This window comes from Callorhinchus milii, unplaced genomic scaffold (assembly GCF_018977255.1).
Source record: "Callorhinchus milii isolate IMCB2004 unplaced genomic scaffold, IMCB_Cmil_1.0 Scaffold14, whole genome shotgun sequence".
Lineage (NCBI taxonomy): Eukaryota > Metazoa > Chordata > Chondrichthyes > Chimaeriformes > Callorhinchidae > Callorhinchus > Callorhinchus milii.
The window spans coordinates 13,312,283-13,338,839 of NW_024704755.1; the positions used below are offsets into that span (position 1 = coordinate 13,312,283).

General features: G+C 46.5%; 1 protein-coding gene and 1 long non-coding RNA gene across 2 annotated transcripts; both read right to left on the reverse strand.

Moving 5' to 3' along the window:
* Positions 1–2,461: 2,461 nt before the first annotated feature.
* LOC121850160 lies at positions 2,462–3,462 on the reverse strand. The gene is made up of 2 exons (XR_006085479.1): positions 3,117–3,462; positions 2,462–3,027 (listed from the first exon to the last, which is right to left on the reverse strand). It is a non-coding gene; the product is annotated as an uncharacterized LOC121850160 (long non-coding RNA).
* Positions 3,463–5,164: 1,702 nt separating this feature from the next.
* slc12a3 (solute carrier family 12 member 3) lies at positions 5,165–25,494 on the reverse strand. The gene is given in 25 exon segments (XM_042340304.1): positions 5,165–6,031; positions 6,616–6,683; positions 8,543–8,678; positions 8,800–8,886; positions 9,544–9,655; positions 10,422–10,520; positions 11,106–11,186; positions 11,913–11,995; positions 12,636–12,742; positions 13,163–13,297; positions 14,210–14,321; positions 14,812–14,911; positions 15,251–15,406; positions 15,743–15,844; positions 17,242–17,365; positions 17,988–18,095; positions 18,629–18,783; positions 19,416–19,500; positions 20,130–20,260; positions 20,956–21,067; positions 21,735–21,845; positions 22,258–22,397; positions 22,988–23,249; positions 23,915–24,052; positions 25,147–25,494. Coding segments are annotated over 25 exon segments (3,201 nt in total). The 5' UTR covers positions 25,462–25,494; the 3' UTR covers positions 5,165–5,889.
* Positions 25,495–26,557: the final 1,063 nt, after the last annotated feature.

Genomic DNA, 26,557 nt, shown 5'->3' on the forward strand with positions numbered 1-26,557 from the left:
TCTCTGTCTCTCTCTGTGTCTGTGTCTCTCTGTGTGTGTCTGTGTCTCTGTCTGTCTCTGTCTGTCTCTCTCTGTGTGTGTCTGTGTCTCTCTGTGTGTGTCTGTGTCTCTGTCTGTCTCTCTCTGTGTCTGTGTGTCTGTCTCTCTCTGTGTCTGTGTGTCTGTCTCTCTCTGTGTCTGTGTGTCTCTGTCTCTCTCTGTGTCTGTGTCTCTGTCTGTCTCTGTGTCTGTGTGTCTGTGTCTTTCTCTGTGTCTCTGTCTGTGTCTCTCTCTGTGTCTCTGTCTCTCTGTGTGTGTCTGTCTCTCTCTGTGTCTGTCTGTGTGTCTGTGTCACTCTGTGTGTCACTCTGTGTGTCTGAAGCTCCTTTCAAACCGCACACACAGAGGAGGAAAATAAACAGCTGAAACGAGCCGCAGCGACAGTCCCGGAGATTCCCAACGAGGTGCGACCCCACTATATTCGGGGGGAGAAACCGCTCCCTCCCCCCACTCCCCAAACACAACCCGGAACAGCGGGAGGGAGGGAGGGAGGGAGGGAGTGGGGAGTGAGAGGAGGGAGTGAGAGGAGGAGTGAGTGAGAGGAGAGTGAGTGAGAGGAGAGTGAGTGAGTGAGTGAGAGGAGTGAGTGGTGAGTGAGAGGAGAGTGAGTGAGAGAGGAGGAGTGAGTGGTGAGTGAGTGGTGAGTGAGTGAGTGTGAGAGGAGGAGTGAGTGGTGAGTGAGTGAGAGAGGAGGAGTGAGTGTGAGTGAGTGAGAGGAGGAGTGAGTGGTGAGTGAGTGTGAGAGGAGGAGTGAGTGAGAGGAGGAGTGAGTGAGAGGAGAGTGAGTGAGAGGAGAGTGAGTGAGAGGAGAGTGAGTGAGTGAGAGAGAGAGGAGGAGTGAGTGAGAGGAGAGTGAGTGAGAGAGGAGGAGTGAGTGAGAGGAGAGTGAGTGTGAGAGAGGAGGAGTGAGTGAGTGAGTGAGTGAGGAGTGTCTGCGCGTTACAGGGCGATGGTGACGGGTCGGCAGTGCTCGGGGCGGTGCACAGCTTCTTGTGGCCAAACCAGGCGTGTGGCTGCCGGGGATTGGTCCTCCTCACAGCAGACGTGTAACCCTGAGAAGACCACATTTAGTCAGACTACTAAACACCACCCCCTCCCCCTCCCCCCCACCCCCCCCCTCCCCCTCCCCCCCACCCCCTCCCCCCTCTCTCCCTGATCCGCCCTCCCAGTCACCAACAACGCATCACACGTCCGGGACAGACAGACAGACAGACAGAGAGAGAGTCACACACACTCACTCCGTCTGATGCAATCCCTGCAGCAGCTTTTAGTGTCATCTCAGTGACTGAGTGAACCCCCCCCTCACCATCACACACATCCCCTCCCTCTCTCTCTCTCTCTCTCTCTCACACACACCATCCTTCCTTCCTTCAACTCAGGGGGTGGGTGGGGGGGGGGGGGTCTACTCTACAACCTCTCCGCTGCCGGGTGTCCGATAATAATCATAATCATGATAATAATAATAATAATAATAAATGTACGGCAATGATTTGTTTCCATTGGTAACTGAGTCCTGCAGCTCTACGGGACGTAGCTAAGAGTGCACTCTTGTAAGCTCAGCGGTCAGTAGAGCACCCGTCCTGCAAGCGAGAGGGCCTCGGGTTCGATGCCCGGGCGGGGCGAGACGTTGGGCAAGTGTTTCCTTAACGCTGTTTACCTCGCAGGAACCCGGTCGCTCGTCGATCGGCGGATCCTCTTTCCCTCCCCACCAAAAACACAATAATAATTTGGTCACTCAATCCACGGCTGCGTGTGGGACGCTGCTGTGCGCCCAATCGGCTGCCGCGTTGCGCCCACAAAATATTACAGTCAATTCACTTTACAGTATGTTCTGTGAAGCGCTTTTGAGACGTCTAGAAGATGTGATAAGGCTCTACATCAAGTGCTAGGATTGTTAAGGATTATTATTGTGTCTGCTGAGACTCAAAGGTGCCATTTGCAGATTGATATAGCACTTGATAATAATAATAATCCTTGCATTTGATATAGCGCTTTTCACGTCGGGAGGACGTCCCAAAGCGCTTCACAGAAAACACTGTAAAGTGAATTGACTGTACATTTGTGGGCGAACGCGGCAGCCAATTACGCACAGCAATGTCCCACAAACAGTTGTAGATTAAAAATGACCAATTTATTATTGTTTTGTTTTTTTTGAGGGATTATTATTAGGCTCTGTGTGGAGTAAGGAAACTTGCCCAAGGTTTCGCCCTCTGCCTGGAATTGAACTCAGGTCTCTCACTTGCAAAGCGAGTGCTCTAACCACTGAGCTACAGGACTCCATGTACACAAACACTTATAAAAATATTTTTGAGATACAAAATATTATCCAGAAGGCTAATTACATAAATGTTGGTTACCCATCTCAAGGAGAAACTGATATATATTATAAGACAGCGGCAATGATTTGGATACATTTTTTTTGGGGGGAAAAAAAGTTGTCTTTTAATATACAATTTCATAGTACACAAGTGAATACTCATCACTGATGTATCGAGTTACAAGAACTTCATTGTGATCACATCGTCGAGACGTCTCAAAGTGCTTCACAGGATATAGTATAAAGTGCTACTGGGTGCAGAAGCGGTTTGCGGGCCACCCCACTTTAACTTATTATTATCCATTACTAGTCTCTCACAAACCCTTTCCGCACTCTCAGCCTAGACTTCTGGTCCCATTGCTGTGACATTTCCAGTTTTGCCATTTCTCAACAGTTTCTGCCCATCAACACTGCATCACTTTCAGAGGCTTCGTAGGTCAGCCTGGCACTCTCGCAACCAACAGAGTTAGAAGGTTGTGGATTTCAAGCTCCGGGTTGGGAATTTGAGCCAAGAGGAGGCTAACACTCCAGTGCAGTGCCGGGGGAATGCGTTGTTACAGGTGTTGTCCTTCCGACGACAAACGAAGCCAAGGCCCTTGTCTGCCTGTTCAGGAGGACGTGAAAGATCCCATCACAGTTCTGTGCAGCTTCTTACTGAAGATCACCCTCTGCTGGTAAAACAGAAAAAAAATCGCCTAATTTCAGCCTGCGTCACAAATTATTTGCTTGAAATGTTCAGGAAGTGCTCAACATTTCTCACTTGCTCACGTGTGCAGATTCCCTCACGTCACAGTATATAGGCAGATTCTTAGGCCAAGACCTCCCATCTCAACATACGGACTGCAGCTTGGCGAGACAGCAGAAAAATAACGACGTGTAATAAATGTGGAACTAACAAACTTTCGGTTCCCGAAAAGTAAAACAAGCGAGGAAATAAACCGGGTAAAAAGGTTTAACGATTCGAGCAAAAGGCAGTCATAGGTTGCAGCTAGCACACTCTCCAGCCACAAGATCCAGCCACATCCGCACTGAGAATCTGTCCTCCAGACTCGAGGAGAGCATTGGTTGCGTCAGCTGTGAATTTGCACAAGATCACAACAACACCACCACCAACAACAACAACACATTACACTTGTGTAGCGCCTTTCACAATAGGAGGACGTCCCAAGGCGCTGCATGAAGAAGGACCATTTGACATTTATTAGTTGTCCTGTGTGATGTACGCCACCTCACGTCCAGTCTTAGTTCCATTCATCATCCAGGGGAGCGCCCGCATGGCAAAGTCTCCGTGAAACTCAAACAAAAAATCTTTTGATCAAAGGTCTTATCATGTCATAACGTATCAAAGCGCTTCACACATCGGGTGGCTTTAAGGTGTAGTGACTTGTAATGCAGTCAAATGCTGCAGTTAATCTCCTCCAAGAGATTAATGGGGAATTCTCAGCACAGACCACCAGGTGGGGCTGTGCACTCCTTTCCCAAAGAACACAGGATAGAGGAACACATTGAGAGCAGCCGAGCCATAGTAATAATAGTAATAATCCCTGCATTTCATGCAGCACCTTATCACGCCTTTGAGATGTCTCAAAGTGCTTCACAGAATACTGTAAAGTGTAGTGACTGTATATTTTGTGGACGAAACGCAGCAGGCAATTGCGCACTGCAGTGTCCCACAAAGGAATTATTACCCCTGGAAAAGCGATCCGCCAATCGACTAACAACCGTGTCCCTGCTTACTGCTAGGTAAACAGAGGCGTGTGGAGTAAGGAAACTTGCCTAACCTCTCGCCTCACCCGGGTATCAAACCCGGGTCCTCTTGCTTGCGAGGCGAGCGCTCTAACCACTTTAACAGGACTTTTAAAAATTGGGATAGGTGCGTAAATTATTACGTTTAAGTAACGTAAACTACAACACCTAAGTTATTACTTTGGAGCAAAGGAATGAACAGGACGGGAAAAGATCATAAGATTGGTTTGGATGAAGAAGACACTGGCCATCTTATCACGTCCCTTCAGAACTCCCACCCTCCACCCTCCCAACACAGCATCAAGCTACTTTTTAAATGAATCCCAGGATCCTGGCTTCAACCGCTCTTCCTGGCAACCCATTCCCAGTTTGTTAATTACTCTCGGGGTAAAGAAAAACTTCCTGGTCTCTGTCTTTGAAATTGCTCTTTGCAATCTAAAGCTGTGTTCTCTTATTCAACCGTCATGGTGCATCCTGAAGTATTGTTCTGGGTTTACTTTTTTCAATCCCATTTAAAATGTTATACACCTCTATAAGGTTTTAAGCGCTCCGAGATGCTGTCGCTCGTGAAGGCCGCTATATAAATGCAAGTTGTCCTCTCCTCCTGAAACCAATAATTACATTTAGAATCATGATAATCCTCGTATTTGATGTAATGCCTACAATGTCAAAACACCTTCAAGCGCTTCAGAAACAATTAATACTGACTGTGTGTTTGCAGGCAGACAGTTTCCACACTACAAGGTCACACAAGCCACCATGAAGTGAATGATTAATTTATTTGTAGGATTGTCGGCCGAGAGAAAGTCCCTTCTCCATTTCTAATAGTGCCACAGAATCCTTAATATCCACCTGAACAGACAGGTGGGATCCCATCTATCTGTTCAGGTGGATACTAAGATGGGACAGATGGCTTGTCATCTGATCTGAATGCTGACACCAGCAACAGACAGCCCTGGAGATATAGATGAGATGACTGTAGTTACAAGGTATATTCAGGCCTGTGCTGATCTTGACATGACCAAATAACAGCAGCCACAACACAAAGCAGCACACATTGAGTGATGATAACATTTGTATTTATTACAGCGCCTTTAATGTCACAAACTCTACAATGACTCATTGTGGCATCCATTTAGTGATGCAAACAAGTCTTCCATTTTACAACCAGTTCCGTCCGCAGTCGAGAATCTTTTCACTGAACCCCAGCGCTTGTGTGGGTTCCACCCAAACTCTGCAGTACAGTACATTTAAAATATATTTTTTATTAAGTCTGTGTCTCCACTAATCAAAGACTTGAAATTTTATGTATAAAAGTATCCACACTACAAAGCTGCACAAGTTTCCCCCCCCAGAGTTGTGCTTTCCTTTCATTGATACCTTTCGATGTATTCTTTCAGGCTATTTTTCCACCATTTACTTTCCTTAAAGCGACAGAGGTGTGCAAGACTTTTATAATCACAATTTACATTGGTAAGGTGCTTTTCACGTCAGGAGAATAACAACATTATTATCCAATGTGATACAGAAAAAAACCATTGTCCTTGCTTCATAATAAAAGATCCAGTGTGAATGTTCAGGATTACAGTGTGTTAGAGTGAGGGAGGAATAATAATAATAATAATCCTTGCATTGATATAGCACCTTATCATGTCTCCGAGACATCTCAAAGTGCTTCACAGAATAGACTGTAAAGTGAATTGACTGTATGTATTTTCTTGTGGGCAAAAGGGAATGAGGGAGGGAGGGAGAGAGGGAAGGTGAAATGGAGGACTCCTTCTCCAGTGCTATTGGCAGTAGAAGGTAAGGACGTTCTGCTGGTTCCCTCGGATTAGGAGGACGGGGGGCCGCAGGTCCTGGGACAGGGTCTCCAGCCAGGCCAGGTACAGGGAGCTCGGACATTTGTTCTGTCGTCCAACAGGCATTGTCCTAGAACAGACAAGTCGACCGTAGCTCAATGAGAAGCTGAACCTAACAATACAACAGAAGGACAGAGTCCCAGCACCACTGATATCTAGATTTGAATCATTTCGGTAAGACTAACTGAATAGTCTCAGCCTGTACTTCAATCACTGAGAGGGTACACACACACACCACTCTACATATCAGCCACGGAGGAGTGTACACACACACACACACACACACCACTCTACATGTCAGCCACTGAGGAGTGTACACACACACACCATTCTACATACCAGTCACTGAGGAGTGTACACACACACCACTCTACATGTCAGTCACTGAGGAGTGTACACACACACACACACACCACTCTTCATGTCAGTCACTGAGGAAGGTACACACACACACACCAATCTATATGTCAGTCACTGAGGAGGGTACACACACGCTCACCACTGTGTATCAGTAATTGCAGAAATTATATACAGAGGTACACACATGCACAGACAGACACACACAGATACAGATACACGGACACCCACACATAGACACATGCACGGAGGAGGTTATATACATAGACACACACACACACAGAAAGTTATACTCACAACACTATCAGAGCGGCATCACGAGAGTAATCCAGTAAAATCTCATTCAGTCTGATTTGCCGGAGCGACTGCAGAGAGAGAGAGAGAATGAAGTGTTCAGTGTGTGTTGCCTGTGTCAGGTCAGGGCGCTCTGAATGTAACCTGATTGTTCAGTGGGGACAGACCCACTGACCGGCACACAGTGAGCACGTGGAGCATTTCCATCCAAATCAAAACATTTGGACAAACTGTAAGAGTCTAAAAACAAGCACAACAACAACTTGCATTTATCTAGCGTTCCTCACGCAGGGGCTATAGGTCTGTCAGTTGACAGACACTGTACTGTAACCGAGTAATCCTGTAGCATTTATTAATGACGTCTTACTCTTAGGAGCATCTTGTCGCCTACAGAACGAGTCACTCAACACTGCTTTTTCGGTGCGTCAGGGGGCTATACTAAACCGAGGGATAATCATTAGTATTATTAAGTTCTCCTGGAATTCCAGGGACCGGAGGAGAGGCACTTAGATCAAATGAATGATACGTTTCATACTGACAACAACTTGCATTTATATAGCTCCCTTCACACAGCGTAGCATCCCAGAGCGCTCGCAGAGGTTGCACACTGATACTTATCAATTGAACCTTCCCTGATGATGGCCCTCTCTCCACTCCCTACCCCCACCCTGACACTGTTTTCAATGGTCTTGTTGCAAGGCCAAGTGCACAGTATTTGGGTGCCTGTTGCTCCACATTGCCCGATCCACCCGCGCTACCATCGGTGCCTTCAGCCACTCTGCCCCCAACCTCTGGAATTCCATCCCCCAATCACTCCGCTTCGCCCCCCTCCTTAGCCTCCTTCAAGTCTCACCTCAAAACCCTCCTCTTCCACCATGCCATCGGCCGCCCCCTCTTCCCCTCCCCTCCCTTCTCCTGCCCTGACCCCAGCTCGGGTCTGAAATGCTGTACACTGTCCAGCGCCTTGGGACGTCCTCCCAACGTGAAAGGCGCTATACAAATGTAATCTTGTTGTTGTTGGTTGCGGAAACACTGCGGTTTTTAGTACAACAACAACAACTTGGATTTATATAGCGCCCTCCACGCCGGACGGCGTCTCAGAGCGCTTCACAGTAACGGATCCCGGTGCCGAGCCAGGGGGAGGAGCCAGGAGGAGGGGGAGGAAGGTGACCAAAGGCGCGGTCGAAGAGAAAGGTCTTCAGCAAAGACCTGAAAGTAGGAAGAGAGTGGATGAGGCGAAGGGAGTGAGGAAGGCAATTCCAGAGCCTCGGGGCATAGTGACTGAAGGAACGGCCGCCGTGGGTGGAGCAGAGGACTCGGGGGATGAGGAGGAGGCCAGACCTGGAGGATCGAAGACTCGGGTACTGATCTGAGGAGAGAGGAGGTCAGAGAGGTCGGGGGGTGCAGAGGAGTGGAGGGATTTGAATACAAGGATGAGGATCTTGGAATCGATCCTCTCTGGGATAGGCAGCCGGTGCAGTCTGGCAAGGACTGGGGTGATCGGGGAGCGGAGTTTGGTGCGGGTGAGAATGCGGGCGGCAGAGTTTTGGATGATTTGGATTTTATGGATGGGGTGAATGGAAGACTGGCGAGGAGGGCGTTAGAGTAGTCCAGCCGAAAGGTGACAAAGGCATGGACCAGGGTTTCAGTTCAGCATCGATAATCGAATCCCCATGTTCTGGAGTCTTGTGATTGAACCTGAACGCCATTTCTGCGATTACTGCGTCCACCCCTCGGAAGATAGGAACAGGAGGAGGCCATTCAGCCCCCCGAGCCCGTTCCACCATTCTGTAAGATCATGGCTGATCTGTACCTCAACTCCAACAACACCCTATGGGGCAACACCCTTGCCCCATATCCCTTAATACCCTGACCTAACAAACATCGATCCACATCAGTCTTGAAGGTGGATAGATATCCACCTGCTCACCTTTGTCTGGTTTCTCTTGATCTCCTCGTCTGACACCTTCCAGGGACAGTCCCTCCTGAGCTCGTTAATAAGGACATCCTCCCTGAAGCCATCGTTCAGCCTGTGAGGAGCGATCAGGTCCTCAAATCTCTTCACACTGCAGGGAAGAGAGAGAGAAAAAAAAGAGCAGGAGCCATGAAGGGTTAACGGGCAAAGGGAGATGTCGGAACGCCAGGCTGACCGCAGTTTCCGACACGAGCCAAAGAAATAATCCTTACTGCTCAGGTCGTGGCTTCTGGTTAATATCTGGGAGGACGTGGACTTCACTGAAACCCAGGCGGAATTTGCTTAAGAGAGTGATCATCCTGAAACACAAACAGACAGACACAGGAACCATTGGTGATCTCGTGAAACAAGCCTCGGTGAAGGGCTCAGGACTAATGTGGAGGAGTCCTGCAGCATTGTGGTTTGACCAGTTCTATTACATTATGGAGTCCCGTAGCGTAATGATTAGCTCGCTCGCCTCGCAAGCGAGCGGACCTGAGTTTGATTCCTGGCAGCGCAAAACCTTAGGCACGTTTCCTAACTCCACACGCCACTGCTTACCTAGCAGTAAGCAGGAACCCGGTTGTTAGTTAATTGGCGGATTGCTTTCCAGGGGTAATAATCCCTCCAAGAAATAAATAAACAAATTGGTCAGTCAATACACGACTGTTTGTGGGCCGCTGCTCTGTGCGATTGGCTGCTGTTTCGTCCACAAAATACACAGTCAATTCACTTTACAGTATATTCTGTGAAGCGCTTTGAGATGTCTCGACGATGTGATAAGGCACTATATCAGACGCAAGAATTCTTATTGCTTATTATAAGTTGGGAGCGATGTCGGTTTGTGACAACACGGATATCGTTGCCCAATTTCTCTAGCGTTACCCCCAAATAAATATGCCGGCTGTCAAGCATCTAATGTCAGCAAAGGGTCAGATTGACACTGGTGAATAAACAGTCTCAGGTCAGGTACTTACGCCTTTCTCTCCTCGTCCATCCTGTTGATCTGACCCCCCACAAACACACGGACCTTGCAGTTTCGCCATCTCTTTTTCCGAGAGAGCAGATAAGGAATTAGGAGGGTCAGGCCTGCGCCGGTCAGAGAAAGGATAGATCATCACAAGTTTAATGCAGATTAATGCTACCTCCACTTTCTGCAGTGCTGCTACCTCTGTGACCTCCTAACTCAACCTGCCCGCTCCCTCCGCTCAGCGGGCTCCGACCTGCTTCACGTCCCCCAGCTCACCCGCCCCACCATTGGCAGGCGGACTTTCAGTCACTCTGTGACCACTCTCTGGAACTCCATCCCGCAGTCCTTTCACCTCACCCCCTCCCTTGCTTCCTTTAAGATCATCTCAAGGCCCTCCTGTTTGACCGTGCCATTGGTCTCCCTCCTTTCCCCTTGCCCTCCACCCTGCCCGATACCAACTACCAGCCCGAGTCCGAAACACTGATTGCCCAGCGCCTTGCGACGTCCTCCCAACGTGAAAGGCGTTAGACAAATGTAAATTTGTTGTGGTTGTTATTGTTGTTAGTTCCCACCATGGTAATTGATCGTCCTACGGATGAGACGTTAAACTGAAGCCCTGTCTGTCTGTTCAGATGGACGTAAAAGATCCCATGGCACTATTCGAAAAAAAAGGGAGTTTCCTGGCTAACCATCCCCCAGATAAAATTGCTCACTCATTCCATGACTGTTTGTGGGACATTGCTGTGCACAAATTGGCTGCCGTGTTCGCCCACACAGTCTTTCCACTTCACAGTAAATCCTGTGAAGCACTTGGGGACATCCTCCCGACATGAAAGGCGCTGTACCAAATGCAAGAATTATGTATTATGTACGAATGCATGATACCTCCATCATCAAAGAGCCAGTAGATGTCAATGGTCTTCTTGCCCTGCTCGGACTGGAAGATTGTGCTTGTCTGATGTTCACCAAGCGCATTACTAGGGTCTGTTGCAAGAAGAGGTAGTGAGGACAGTTTTTATATAGCAGCTGATGTTTGGTTTAGCACAGAGAGGAACAACGAGCAAACCAGACATGGTTTGGGTGGGTGTAAATCTCATTAGGGCCTGAATTTGTTAACACATGACTACAAACTCCAACCAGAATAATTTCATTCCTCTAATGCATTGTATGGCAAGGAGCACAATCCCAGGAAGCTCGCAGTTTAATAACTGAAGTGGTCTAATGATCACAGTCCTGTGCTCTCTAACCACACAAACCCCTTGTTTATTGAGGGTGCTCGCTTAGCTCCAGCTTTCAATGACACAAGAGAATGAGGACATTGTTGCCACAGCTTCATTTAGTAAAGTCATAATTGGGCAGGTTTGTGGTCTCGGGTAACATATTAAAAAACAATGCCAACATTAAATGTGGATCTTGCAGGGAAGTAGCTTGGTTCATTGTTAATTTAAGCCTCACTTTCCCCTTTGGTTAAGTTCATGGAGTCATCTATTATTCAACAACACAGCCCATTGCTTTGTGTTCTTTTGGACTTGGGCTGCACAAGGTCATAAGATAATGACAGGAACTCACTTGTGCCAGTGGCTGAAGCAGCTCCACTGACTCTGTTTTCCACTGTTTTCACATCTTCCCTTGCATCAAATGTCGGGTTCACTAAAATAACAATACAGTTTACATTTGCAGCGCAGTACAAATTTACATCTATACAGTGCCTTTCTCATCGGGAGGATGTCCCAAAACACTTAACCCCTGGCTTGGCACTCGAGCTGGAGGTGTGAGGTGAGGGAGGGCGGGCAAAGATTTCCAAAAGCGCGGTCAAACCGAGAAATTAGGGATTTTAGATTCACTTTACATTCTCCCCCACCTTTCCAGCTTCCGATTTCCTGAGACTCACTTCAACATGCAGGTAAACGCTCAGTTGATATGCAATCTCTGGAGTCCTAAGTGTTCCCAGCTTCTGCATGAGCTTCCTAGCTGAGATCCATGTATGAAGGTCCATTGATCACAAGTTCACAAAGTCCCGTTACCCCCTGTTTTTTTCTTATTATGAATTTTTATTTTCTGTTGGAGGTGAATCGAGTGTAACAATGTCTGACACCAATAACTTCCTCCTCACTCCATCCATGTTACAGAAGATGTGGCACTGAACAAGGCGACAGATTATTATCTGCCATGAAAATGCTGGCGCTCACACACACACAACCCCCCCATTAATTTGGTACGGACACAGAGATGTACGCATATTCATCATATGGTAAAGTAGGGTAAGCTTCAGGGTTCATTAGAGACCATCTAATAGGAGGCTTTGTATGAGAGCCCAAGAAGCCCCAAAGCTTTCAATGCACACTGTCCATGTTGAGATCTTTGTCTCACACTCACCGTACATTTCCGTCATTCGTGAAATATCAAGTCCCTCCTTCACTCGCATGATGCACACACCATAATTACTCTCAAAAGAGTCGCTGAAACCAGACGTAAGTTGTGAATTAGAAAGTCTTACTCTGTATTATTGCCTTCTCACATCACAATGTCTCAGGCCTCTTTAGAGTAAGTGCTGTTGAGTGCAGCGATATGTTTTGTAGGCGAACACAGAAGCTACTTTGCACATAGCCAGACTTCACAAAGAGCTGTGAGATGAGAGACCAATTGTAGGCTCCCAGTCGGTTCTGTGAAGCTCTTTGAGACATCCTCCCGATGTGAAAGGTGCTGTGTAAATGTAAAATTCTTGTTGTTGGTTATCTGAAGTATTGATGGCCAGGACACCAGGATAATCTCCTTTCTCTTTTGGAACTGAGCCATAGAATCTGCAACAGGCGGATCACCGAATAAAAATAGACTTTTTTTTTTGACTAACAACAATGGATCGAGGTTTAATAATAAAACTAATAGCATAAACAGCTAGAACACAGCCTGATGAAGCGGGGAGCATGAATGGGTTTAAACAGGTATGTTAGCAGAAGATGTGTTTCTGGAAAGACTGAGGTATGGAGAGGAAATAATTTGCCTTTCACTGAATTCAATTCACTGGGGTGTGGTGTGGGCTGGGGTGTGATGTAATGTGGTGGGGTGTGCTGAGGTGGGTTGCGTCAGATAGCTACTCACTGGATGATGCCAATATAATTTTCCATGTTCCGTGGGTAGTCTGATTGCCAATTCTTTTTATATCCCAACATAATGACGTTGGGCCTCATTCTGCCGAGACCTGCAGCCTAGAGATAACATGGAATAGCGTGATTTTCCCATTCCTGTGCCAGAGCAGCCAAGCCTCTCTCTGATGGCAAAGCCCACAGCAAATAATGACCTGTTTACTGTTTAAATGCCTTCTGAAGAGTTAACGAACGTTTCAAACCTTGGAGTAAGTCCAAATTTATCTGGAGGATTGTTGGGCAAGATACCGGGAGGAAACTGCCTTCTCTTTTTGAGCAGTGCAGTGCCATCTTTAACATCCACCTGATCAGGCAGATGGGATCTTGGTTTAATGTTCCAGTGTGAGCTCAAAGTCCTGATGAGGGGTTTGATCCCACAACTTCTGACTCAGAAGTGCTACCATCTGAGCCACTGTGTATCCTAAATAAACAGCAGGAGGTGTACTTGTCATCAAGAGCCTCTTGGTATTGTTGTGCCGTTACCTGCATTAACATTTGAATTCCGCTCCGTAAATCATCTGCAGCCACCGCCGCATAAAAGGACTTGATCTTTCTCTTGTGCAGCCACCTGATGTGTCCGTCTGAGGTACCTTCTTGCACCTTCTGTCTGTGTGGACCCTGGGGTTAAATGTATAGGCACAGTCAGGGAGAGTGGAGTGGAGGTACAGTGAATTCAGAGCTACAGTGTGGTGCATTTCAAGCTGAGGAAGAGAAATGGGAGACTTCATAACAGAGATACATTTAGCAAATTTGACAAAGTGCTTAACCTTCTGGGTTGAAGGAATAACCTGAAAGAATCGCTGGAAATCGTACTTGCTGTTTCAAGACTGTTTGTGGGACACTGCTGTGCGCAATTGTGGAGTCCTGTAGCTCAGTGGTTAGAGCACTCGCTTTGCAAGCGAGAGACCTGAGTTCAATTCCAGGCAGAGGGCGAAACCTTGGGCAAGTTTCCTTACTCCACACAGAGCCTAATAATAATCCCTCCAAAACTAAAACCAATAAATAATTGGTCATTTTCAATCTACGACTGTTTGTGGGACATTGCTGTGCGCAATTGGCTGCCGCGTTCGCCCACAAATATACAGTCAATTCACTTTACAGTGTGTTCTGTGAAGCGCTTTGGGACGTCCTCCCGACGTGAAAAGCGCTATATCAAATGCAAGGATTATTATTATTATTATTATTAAGTCCTTCCACAGATTTACACAGATTGATATTATTATTATTATTATTACTGCACAGAAACAGGCCAATCGGATCAAATAGTCCGTGCCGGTGTTTGCACTCCACAAGAGCCCGCACCCCTCCTATTCTCCTCTCCTGTATCACTCTATTCCTTTCTCCCACATTTTATATAGTGAATCCCATGAAGACATCGTCTTGACCGGAGAAGGCGCGAGGGCTAATGCTAGGATCACTAATCTTATTACTTTACAGTAAATTCTGTTAAGTGTTTTGAGATGTTCCCCCGGTGTGAAAGGTGCTATATCAAACACTATTATTATTAATGTTATTAATAAGTGCACTCACGAACAGCACATTTCCGCACACCATCAGACTCAGGTTTTTGGTGAAAGTCCCAACCAAATCTACCAACGCTGGACGGAAGTTAGGAGGACCAGTGAGAACCAGGCACTGTGGCCTATAGCAAACAGGAAAGCACAAAATTCAGGATTGGAGTCTTATCAACCAGACTGTAAGCAAGACATTCATTATTACAGTTACAAACAGTGATACAGTACACAAGAAGGCCATTCGGCCCAACTAGTCCGTGCCGATGTTTATACTCCACATGAGTCCCCACCTCTCCTGTGCTCCCCTAATCCCTTCTCCCACGTATGTGCATCATGTTTTCTGTGAAAGAGCTTTGAGACGTCTCAATGATAAGGCGCTATATCAAATGAAATTATTATTATTATCATTATAATTATCAACTACCTTACAGAATAGTCACGCTCAGTCAAAGAGAACGTGCCGTTGATCTGTAATCTTCGAGGAGGGGGTGGGGGGAAAGTATTTTGAAATAAATTGAATCAAAAAGATCCTTATTGCTCTTACGGGAACCCAGATTTGCTTGTTCCATTCACGAGAAAGGAGCAGAGAAATAAACCAGAGTTTGTGTTGTTCATTACCTGTAATTTTTTATGTGGTCGTCCACTTCATTGAGCCTCACGGAATGCAACAGGGCCATGTTATAGGAGCCGGCTTGAACAGACGAGCCCCAGTTTACGACTTAAAGTGGAAAATAAGAAAACGTGTTAAATTTCCCAATATTTAATGGAAGAAAGACCTCAGTTTGATATCTCATCCGAAGGGCGGCACCTCCGACAAACAGCACACCCACAGCACTGCTTCGGAGAGTCAACCCAGACTGTGAGTTCACAGTCCCAATCTTGGGCTTCAATCCACAACCCTCTGACTCAGAGACGAGAGTGCTACCGACTGAGCCAGGCTGACACCAATGCAACAACAAACCACAAATGAAGTACATTAAGTGAAGGAGCTGCGAGAAACCATTCAGACAGGATTGCAGGAAAAATACTTCTGGTTTCACTTTCCCGAATGACTTACCGGGTTTTTTGTACAAGGCGTAAGCCAGGAGGAAGATGACAATGCCGAAGGCGATGAGGGCTGCCCACCACGTCAGCAGGAACATGATGATCACGGAAGCAATGGCACCAAAGAGGGAGGCCCATTTGTTGTAATACTTGAAGGAAGGTCTCCAACCTTTAGAAGAACAAAAGCTCGATGTATTTGCAATTAAAACGTGATCCCCATTAACTGGCCATTCTTTACCCTTCAAAGACCTCGCTCACATCATTGAGCTACAGAACTGATTTGTGTTGAGAAAGTTCACCCTTTACTGATGATAAAACACAGTTACATTCTGATATTGCACTGGGTCTCAACGACAACAACAAATTGCATTGACACAGCACCTTTTAGGTTGGGAGGACGTTCCAAGGCGTTGGACAATGAGGGGACTGTACCCGAGCTGTGGGTTGGAATCAGAGGGGTGGAGCGCAAGGGGTGGGAGTTGGAAGGAGAAAGGAAAATTCTCACCTGGGGAGTTTGTAATGGAAGCGTGGAAGCAACTGAAGTTGATGAGGGCATACGAGCACAGGAAGAAGTTGGAGATGATGGGAGCAATTGTGTTCAGTTCCGCTGTGTGTAAGGAAAGAGACAACAGTGGAGGTTACAACAACAAATAATACAAAATTGCATTTGTGTAGCGGCTTTCACATCGGGAGAACGTCCCAAGGGTCTGGACAGTCAGGGATTTGGGCAACATAGTTTTGCCACAAAATATACAGTCAATTCACTTTACCGTATATTCTGTGAAGCACTTTGCGACATCTCGAAGACGTGATAAGGCGCTATATCAAATGCAAGGGTTATTATATAACAACAACTTGCTTTTTATTTAGTGCTCTACATGCAAGATAACGCCTTGGCTTGTTGAACAATGGAGCAGTCATCCCCCTCACAGGAGAAGTGGGTTAGGAGGTGACTATTGATGTGGTTGAAGAGGTAGGTCTTAAGGTGGATTTAAAGGTAGGTAAAGAGGGGCGAGTTGGAGGAATTGTTTCTTCCCCACATCTGCGCCACAACTGGCACCGCCTTCCACCACCTCCGGAACATCGCCAGACTACGGCACTACCTCACCCCTCACGCTGCTGAAACACTGGTCCACGCCTTTATCACCTTAAGGCTGAACTACGGGAACTCTCTCCTCGTCGGCCTTCCCGGCACCTCCCTCCACAAGCTGCAGGTCATTCAGAACTCTGCAGCTCGTGTACTGTCCCGCACCAGACTTCGCGACCACATCACTCCCACCCTCGCCCTCGCTCGCCTCCACTGGCTCCCCATCCCCCAGAGGATCGAACTCAAGATCCTCATCCTCACCTACAAGGCCATTCATGGCCTCGCTCCCTCCTACCTCTCCGACCTACTATCCCCCTATTTACCTGCCCGTACCCTCCGTTCCTCTGGCTCCGGTCTGCTCCACATCCCCCGCCCTAACCGCCCAACCATCGGTGGCCGGGCCTTCAGCCTCACAGCCCCTCGGCTCTGGAACTCCATCCCCCAGTGCCTTTGCCTTGCTTCCTCCCTTTCCTCCTCAAGAAAGGTGTCAAGACCTTTCTCTTCAACCTTGCCTTCAGTTCCCCTCTCGACTCTCTACCCCCCTCCTCGCTCCCTCCCTTCCCTCCCCTCATCCTGACCATTTCCCCCCAATGCTCGGGTCCCGACCCAACTGTCCAGCGCCTTGGGACGTCCTCCCGACATGAAAGGCGCTCTATAAATGCAATCTTGTTGATGTTGTTGTTGATGCGGAGATGGGTAGCCTGTTACACCCATATCCCTGTGTGATCTTGTGATATGGGTGCCTTTTGGCAGCAGAAATGTAACATGATACAACATGACACGAGTGAGGTCTTTTGTCCAACACATTCATGCATCTCGTTAATTTAGTTCCCGAATTGCCTTGTAATTCAGGTGGATGTGAAGAGGATCCCACTCCCCTACCCCACCACCCCCCCCACCCCACGCAAGGCACTTACCAATAAGAACAAATGCAATAGCAATGAAATAGGTGAGAAGGTAGCCACGAAGAGGCTCGTTGTTCTTGCCGTAGCCCTTTCCAAAGAAACCAATACCAGGGTAGAGTTTGTCCTCACAGAGACACTGTCGGAGGAGAAAGAGGGAAACATTCTGTAGAGAGACTCGAAGGGCCCAAAGGGTGACTCTTGCTTATAAGAGAATATTGAAAATCATAGAGGCAAACTCCAAACTTTACCAGGGCTACCAAGTTATTTTAATCACACCGTCTACTTCTGTACGATAAATAGCCATATTATACAATGCTAGATTGATAAATATTTTACAGGAAGCGAAGGATACAAAGTTGTGCGAGTCAAGGTGGAAGTTCGATACATAGATACGCACGTATTTAAAACCTTATTCATTCACCTTATGATTGGCTCAAGTAATTTTACTTGACAAAAGAGCACTGCTGTACTGTGATACACTGCAGTGAGGTTATGAGCGGCAGCAGAACCTGTAATCCTTTAATTTTGATATAGCGCCTTATCACGTCTTTGATACATCTCAAAGCGCTTCATAAAACATATTGTAAAGTGGATTTTATGGACAAAACGCAGCAGCCCGTTGCATACAGCAGTGTCCCACAAACAGTCGTGGATTGAGTCACTAATTTTTTTTTAGAGGGTTGTTAATCCTGGAAAGCAATCTGCCAATCGACAAACAACCGGGTTCCTACTTACTGCTAGGTAACCAGAGACTTTACCTGGAAGACTTTGGGTGCAGACACAAGGCAGGCCAGGGCAGAGGACAAGGTGGCACTAAAGATCCCAGCGGTAACCAAAGGGGCAAATCCTGACACCAAACTCATTGTCTTTAACAAAAACATCAAAGAGAATTTTGTTATTCAGTCTAGTACATTGGATTATCCTTCCTCTAATTTGGAGACGGGTTCTTCCCATTTGACTCCTGTCAACCCTGCTGATCAAAGCCCTAACGGGTAGGATTATCCTAGCTGGTCAAGCAGTGGGAGGAAAGCTTGCCATGCAGTGCTCTCAATGGTAACGCTGTGCGTTTTTTAGCTGTTTAAATTCCAGCAGTGCCCCAGGGCGCCCTCCTGGGTCTTCTCGCCAACCTGTGTCTAATACTCTCCAGAGTTCAGCAAGCAGGGTGCATTCCTCCAGGGAGAGAGTGTGTAATCCATTCTAGACACACGTGTGTGTGTGGCGTACATATGTGGAACTTTCAGTCTAATTTGGATACTGTGAAGAATGTTGATGGGTTTCCGCGTGTTGTCAAGCATTCAGCTGACCCCCAAAATTACTCTCACCTGATGCAACTAAGCACCGGGCTTGATTTTGCGGTGAGTATTTTACATCGTAAAACTATGAAATATAGCGGCGTTACCTGGTAGTAATTAACGAGTCCATATTTACAGGTTCCAGTCTGAGCGCATTCAGTGAAGTTCCACCCATATCCACACGCAAGGCCCTCACAGTCCATAGACCCGATAGGGACGGTGTCATTCACATTCCCAGAAGCATCACGAACCACACATGAGCCTGTAGATAAAGATAAAGCCAATTGCATTTACATTAAGTGATACTGCATAAGTGCAACGGCCTACCAAATACACAGACACCACACGTTATGGTAAATCCTATGAAGTGCTTTGAGACATCTCCCACCCACTGTCCGACATAATCAAATGTAAGGATTATTATTATAACTTCAGAAGAATGAAACGGTGCCCCCCCCACCACCACCCAAAAGAATTAAAGCTTAAAGATCATGTAGGAATTGCTGGCACGTGTCTGGTTGCTATGGCACAAGGTATCAGTGCATACTACCCTCGTGCGCATTGGAATGAGCAGCAGATCTCCTGGCACCACAACTGCAACTGCTAAAGATCCACAGATCGTTAACATGTCTTTTGTGTTTCTCCAGCCAAGTCGGGATGCAACTCTTTGTGTGACTGTTTGAGAATGTCTGATGCTAATGGGCATCAGGGCTCTTTCCACTGGAACTGAGAAGGCCGAGGAGTGACTTGATGGAGATTGTCAAGGTTATCAACGGCTTGGAAACGATAAGTAGTTCCAGTGAACAACAAGTGAATAATGAGGGGAGGCCACAAATTTAAGATAAGCACAAACATATTAAAGGGGAGGTTCTTGGCAGTATCTATAAAACTTACCAATGGTGGCTGAGAGTGCTAGGTAGGAAAGAGCAGTCCAAAAAATAGCCATCAAGGTTCCCTTGGGAATGGCCAGGGCAGGATCCTGCAAATCCAATACAATGGTAATGAGGCCAGATCTCCTACAATGAGCAACAAACCCATCTTTTGGAATTCTACCACAAACGGGTATTAATCACTAAGAGTGCCTACAGCACCCTTTAACCCTCATAACATAATGACATTGCACTCAAGTACATCACCCTTACTGTCTCATGTCCACTGTACCCCCTTATAACCCAACCTTAGCATCGCTCCACCATACAGTTCTGCACCTATTCTCTCCAACTTTGATATTACACTTGACCCAATCACCTTGGTTTCGCAATGTTATAAAAGAAACACATAGATGACCACAGCTGTTAGTGCACAAATTGGCTGCTGCTTTCATCTACAAAATACACAGTCACTACACTTTACAGTAAATCCTGTGAAATGTTTTGAAATGTACTCCTCAGTTGAAAGGTGCTTTATCGAATTGAAGGATTATTATTGTTTAGATACGCCATTGTTGCTCCTTATAATATCTAAGATTATTTGGCATTTCACAGGATAAATTACATTTCCATTTCAGGGCTCAATTCCTGAAGAGGCATCTCTTTATTAATTCAAGCCAGGATCACTGAACAGTTTTCAATCTGAGCGAAGCACTGACACTTATGGATATCGAGTTACCTTCAGGTCCCCAGAGATGTTGGCACCCGACAGGATGCCAGTGGCCGAGGGGAAGAATATGGAAAACATGAGGAAAAACGACCCATCGTCACCTTGCCAGTGAGGCGTGAAGTTCTGAACAAATATATCAGCTGCAAAGGAAAACGCAATACTTCAGTGAACTCATAAACAGCCGAGAGGATAAGTGATTCACCACATACCCATCCAGTGTAAGTTTTGAGGTCAACAGGTGAGTGATGATGCAGTTGGCACATACTCTTGTCCAATGCCGCGATCAATCATAAAATCATTTAATCCAGATTAGTATTTTTTTTTATCACTTGAGCGTTTTCCAGTCTGGGCGTTTATATTCCTTTTTCTCACTTTCCACCAAGCGGCACAACCCAACCAACGTCCTGCTTGAGGGCCTTTACAGCACCTAGGAGCTGTTACTGCACTAGACACAGCTGGAGACAATCTCTACAGCAGTAACTAGAAACAATCCCAACAACAACTTGCATTGATATAGCGCTCCCAATGCAGGGTAGCGTCCCAGAGTGCTTGACAGTGGTGGAGCACAACCCCGAGCCGGGGGTAAGGGGGAGGTGACCATGCGCACGGTCAAAGAGGAAGTTCTTCTGGCGCGATCTGAAGATGGGGAAGAAGGGGCAAGGCAAGTAATTTCTATAGCAGTAACTTGAGACAATCTCCATAGTAGTAACTAGAGACTGTCTCTATACAGCAGTAGCTAGAGACGATCTCTACAGAGGTAACTGGAGACAATCTCTATAGCAGTAACTAGATGCAGCTTCTCCACATTAATTAGAAGCAGCCTCAATGCACACACCTTGGTAGTTGAAGAAGCCCTTCGCCTGCTTTTCTTTCGATGCTGGAATAAGTGTCCCCACAACATAGTTCGCCAAGGAAACCAAGATCACAATGAAGAAAACAACTTGTGCCTGTGGGAAAACAGGGGGATATTTGTCATAAAGAACACTGTAAAGGGAATACTTCTGTATTGCTTCTCAGTGTTGCTCTTTCTGATTTTCTGTACCCTCCAGCTAAGAGTGGATGGGTGCTCATTGCCATAACAACAACAACAACAACATTTCATTTATAGAGCACCTTTCACGTTGGGAGAACGTCCCCTATTAATGCCATTCCTAATAAACTAGTAGACAAGACAATGAAATAGAGGGATCCAGCAATGGCACCTCTTCCTTTCTCCACAAGAAACTCATCAACCTCAGCCATTCCTCTCTGTACTTCCACAAGTCTTGCTCAGGCAGTTATAAGCCTGGTATTTCTAGGTTGGGGGGAAAAGGGCGAGCTCCCTTATGGGAAAAATACAATGAAATGGGGACAAAAGTAACAAAGGACCATTTGGGATAAGCAGGGTTTAAGACTATAGAAGTCAACTACAGGGGTATGGTGAAAGCGCAGGTAAATGGGACTGAAAGGATTGCACTTAAAAGAGCCAGCGGAGACATGATGGGCCGAATGGCCTTTTTCAGTGCTGTAAATTTCTATGGGAGATCAGCTAAGTTTCTACAGCACCTCCTACAGTATTTGCTACCAATTCTGGCATCTCAAAGGCTTGTAATTCTACAGTGGCTGTGAGCTCACCTTTGCTTCCCATTCCATGCCAGCCAGCGATATCCCGAGGAGCACAGTTATTGTGATCACACCAACTATTCGGATATCGTTTGTGGGGTCCACGATTGTCAAGTTGTATTCCTGGAGTTAACAAAAAATTACTGGATCAGGTCGTATTTGCACAACAAACGGCATCACTTAAAAATATGTAGCCTGTACTTAAGGGCTGCTGGATGCATGGACACAATTAGCACAGTGCTCGCTGCAAATCATTGCAGCTCTAAATAACAACTCTTGGGTCTGGGTAACGGGGAAGATTTTTTTTATGCGGAGAAATTAGTAAAAATCTGAAAGACGCTAAATAAATGCAAGTTGTTGTTATTATTTCGTGTCAATTGTCTCGCTTTGGTTTCCATGCGCACACAGTGTTTTATTCTTGTTACCAGCGCTCTTTAACTCTGAACAGGACTTCCTGAAACACTGCAGTGAGAGAAGCACGTGCTGGTGGGTTCCTTTTCTGCCAGTGTGAGGCTAAAACGACTGAGTGACTTACCTTGAGGATGTCTCGCATAGTCTCTGCGAAGCCAACGGTGTGCATAGAGACCGCCACCGCATTCGCAAAAGCAAAGATGAGGCCGATGGACCCTCCGAGCTCCGGTCCCAGGCTCCTGGAGATCAGGAAGTAAGTGCCACCTGCACAACGGCCACAAAATACAGGGCTCAAAGCTGGACCAGACGCGCTGTTTGACAGAAGCTGAAACGTTAGCGACGGTCACACAGCCTTAATCTCCTTGACTTTCTTCTGACTCTGAAAGCAGTCTTAGCAAGTCATAACCTAAGAACATAATAAATGCTAGACAAAAAAAGACCAAAGTCCATCTAGTTCGCCTTCCTGGTGGTCGCATGTACTATATCCCATAATGTTATTTCCTAAAAGAAAACTATCTAATTTGTGTTTGAAAGAATCAAGAGTTCCTGCTTCAACCGTCTCCCCGGGGATCCTGTTCCACAGGTTCACTATTCGCTCACTAAAATAGTGTTTGCCTAGATTTGTTCTGAATTTACCCGCCTTCAATCGCAGGCCAGGTCCTCTGGTTTTACTATTCAGTCCAGAGGTTTTGTCCTACAGAAAGGCAGCTGGACTTGCCAAACACACCGTGTGAATTGTGTTCAGGTCTCTGTTTAGTGCAAAGAGAACTTCAAATTTTTAACAGGCTTGAGAGTGTGTGGCGTACAGAGAGGTCAGTGGGAGGCAGTATGAGGAGACGGTATGAGCCACCTACCTGACTTGACCTTGCCGTTGGTGGATATTGCTGATATGGACAGCCCAGTTATACTTGTTACAATTACAGACATAAAATGATAACCCATGTCAGAGCTGTAAGAACAAAAACAATAAACAGAGTTATCAGAGCTTTCAATTAGGTACATCTTAAACTAATTCAGAAATTCCCCCATCGCACCCTTACCTATACCAGCCTGTGCGGTGATCCATGGTAATCGCAGGTACAGAATGACACCCCAGATGTTTAACATGCAACGAATCTAAGTGAAGAGACAATGAGGAACGAGTTCATAAGGAGGGTTAACAACCACATTCGACAGTGTTCAAGACAATCAATGGACCTGGTAGCTCTATCAATAAAGCACTGGACTTGAATCCCAGGGACCACCTCAGCTCTTTTTCTCTGATAAAATGGAGTGGCTAAAAGATCTAATAATACTACTAATCCTTGCATTCGGTATATCACCTTATTACGTCAGAAAGACTTCTCAAAGCACTTCACAGGATTTACTTTGAAATAGGTGTGGCTGTGTATTTGTAGGTAAACATGGCAACCCAATCGTGCACAGCGATGTCCCACAAACAGCCATGAAACGAGCAACCAATTTTATTTGTGGGGATTGTTTGCCAGGACACTGGGAGAAACTCCCTTTTCTTTTCGAATAGTGCCATGGGATCTTAAATATCCATCAGAACAGGCAGACGGGACTCGGTTTAACACCTCATCTGAAGGATGGTATGTCCAACAATGAAATAGCCCCCCAGCACTGCATCGGAGTGTCAGCTTAGACTATGATGATGATGATCTTCTCGTCGTGTAATACTGTCAATTAGAAACTAACCAACAGCTAAAAGATAGCTCTAGTCCACAACAGCAAACACTGCACCTTCCAGAGAGGGAGTTAATGCCGTGACGTAGACTTACCATCACACCTTTGACCCAGCCGAAACGCACAGGCTGTCTCCCTGGCGCTGTGCTTTTCACTCCTCTGTTGCCCTCCTCTTTGCTGGGCTCACCATCAGTCCCGCTCTCGCTCACCGGGCGGGACCTCTGCCCTTTGTTCTACAGCGTTCAAATAGGTTTAGCCACCAAGAATACAGATTAACATACAATTCTCACTCTGCAGCAGGGCAGTGCCCAGGCACATTGATCGCATTTATTTCCTCTCTAGCCCAGGGAACATCGAGGCCAATTGTCATGTCCCAGCTGAGGTCGGCCAACTCCATGGAAGACAAGGCCACGAAGCAGAGGGCGTCCTGGCCCTTATGATTCAGTGCTGCAATAGGTAATGCTTCTACTCACTGAATCACTGAGGAGCCAGGCTGATTCCCATCCCTTCCTGACATTTAGTAGCTGAGAAACGTGTATAATATTCTCTTGAAATAAAGAGGAATGTTAAAGAGTTTGGGGAGCAATGGGGAAGAATAAGATTACACTAGCTGACCCTTGTGGAGAAAAATAACAGCAGAGATTTGATAGGCCAAATGGTTTGATTCTTTGCCCTACTGTTTTAGTAATAAACGATTTCAAAGAGACAAACAGTCCCCTTGCAGCATTTTTTCCCACACCATTTAAAATACAGTGTCTTGTTTCTCGTAACAAGCCTGTTTGTAAAATAAAGGATGAGTGGGCAGAACAGCACGATTCATTGATGGAGACAATGCCTTGCACAATGCAATGAATGGTTTTCTGCCACAGAACAAGGGATTGGCCTCAGCCACAGTGAGGGCAGGAATCAGGAGGAACAGATTCTGGTGGTGCTCTGTGCTCTCTCTCTCACACACTTACACGTCACTTTCACACACACACGCGCCTCTCACAAACATCTCACACACATGCACACACACGAACAGTCGCCGACTCTCACGCACACACCCCTCTTTCTCTCACACACACACCTCTCTTTCTACCTCTCACCTCTTTCTCTCTCAGACGTATACGATCCCGCAGAAAACTGTGTCGGTGTTTTGAAACACTCGGGGAAAACGTGGATCAACTTTTATGTATAAATACAAATAAATAAAATATACATAGGTAAATAAAGGGAGCGCTGAGTTCATCTACATTGCTGTGGCTTGAGCTGTGGTGCAGAGAACCTGAAGTGAGTGGATCAATTCCAGGACCTTGACCTCTGGTGTCTTTATGAGGTTTCTTACCAAAATGTAGCAATGCAGGTCTGCCAGGGTGGGCCGGTTGGTGTTTGCCACCCCGGGCACCTGGGTGTTGGCGTAGTGCTCGTATTTGGGAACAGCATCCAGCGTGTTATAGCCGAACGTCCTAAGGTAGATGGTGGAATAGGCAGGATTATTGGCGTTGAGGCTCTCGTAGAAGGCTTCAGGCTCGGTGTAGATGTTCTTGGTTTCTTCATCATTACTGACCAGGGTGCTGATTGTGAATCTGCCGTGGGAAATGTCTCCGGGGAGCGAGATGGAAGCCTCCGGTTTGCTCTCTGGGATTGGAGTGTCTGCCATCGGGAGGGAGAGGTTGGTATCCAGTCTCTCTACGCTGAGAGATCAGAAACAACCTTTACTTGAAGCTGAGCCGCAACATTTTATACAGACAGGAACCGGTGCTCACTGACCGTTGCTGCCGTCATTCCACAGGTGGGGTAACAGAGCAGAGAAAGTTACTCCATCCCTGCAGCTGGAGAGAGCCACAGGCGATAAAGTTTATTGCTGAGGTCGGCAGCAATTTCCCATCACCAATCTGATAAGAAACCTTTTTATTTTGTCAGAACAATTAATGATTGGCAGTTACCCTGAAACTGTTGTGAAATATTAAAATAATTTAACATGGGTGGGTTTTGCATGTATTACAAGAAGAAACGTCGTACATAGTGATCAACAAAAAATTCACAGAGGATGAGATTTGTCCTCGTCAAGGTGAAGCACATGTGTGCTTGGAAATGAAACATTTTCCCATTGCTGTCAGGGAAATGGAAGGCAAGATTTTGCCTGTGGACAATGTCCCCTTAGAAGTGTACTGTCTTGTGACTCTAGCCCCATCCTGAACACCTATATGAGGGAGAAGGAAATATAGAGATGTGGGAGAGGGGATTCGGAGGGGTGGTGACACCAGCAAAAACTAGTTAAGCCAAATGGCCTGTTTCCATGCAGTAATGTCCATGCAATTCCTGCTCAGCGTCCATATAGACACCTTCCAACAGCGTCTCTGGATAATGATCAGAAACAGAAAGCAGATTTTCCCCTTCCTCTCCCACAGGCACTGGGGGCGGTTGCAGCACCCAGACACATCCAGGAGAGGATTAAGTAAGGCTTGGGGACGACAGTCTTGGCTCCCCGAGCCTTGGCTCTTGCCGACCTGCACCTAATATTCTCTAGAACTGGGTAAGCAGAGTGCATCCCTCCCGGGAGAGAAGGTGCACTCCATTCCAGAAAAGGACATGTCCACATGTGGGCAGTGTACATGGTAACAAACTCAGTGTGACTTGTATACTCTTAAGCAATGATTGATGGGCTTCTGCATGTGTCAAACACTCGACTGATAACAAAATAATGTTTCTGGCACTTTACTTGTAATACCAGATATGAAAAATGTCAGTCACTT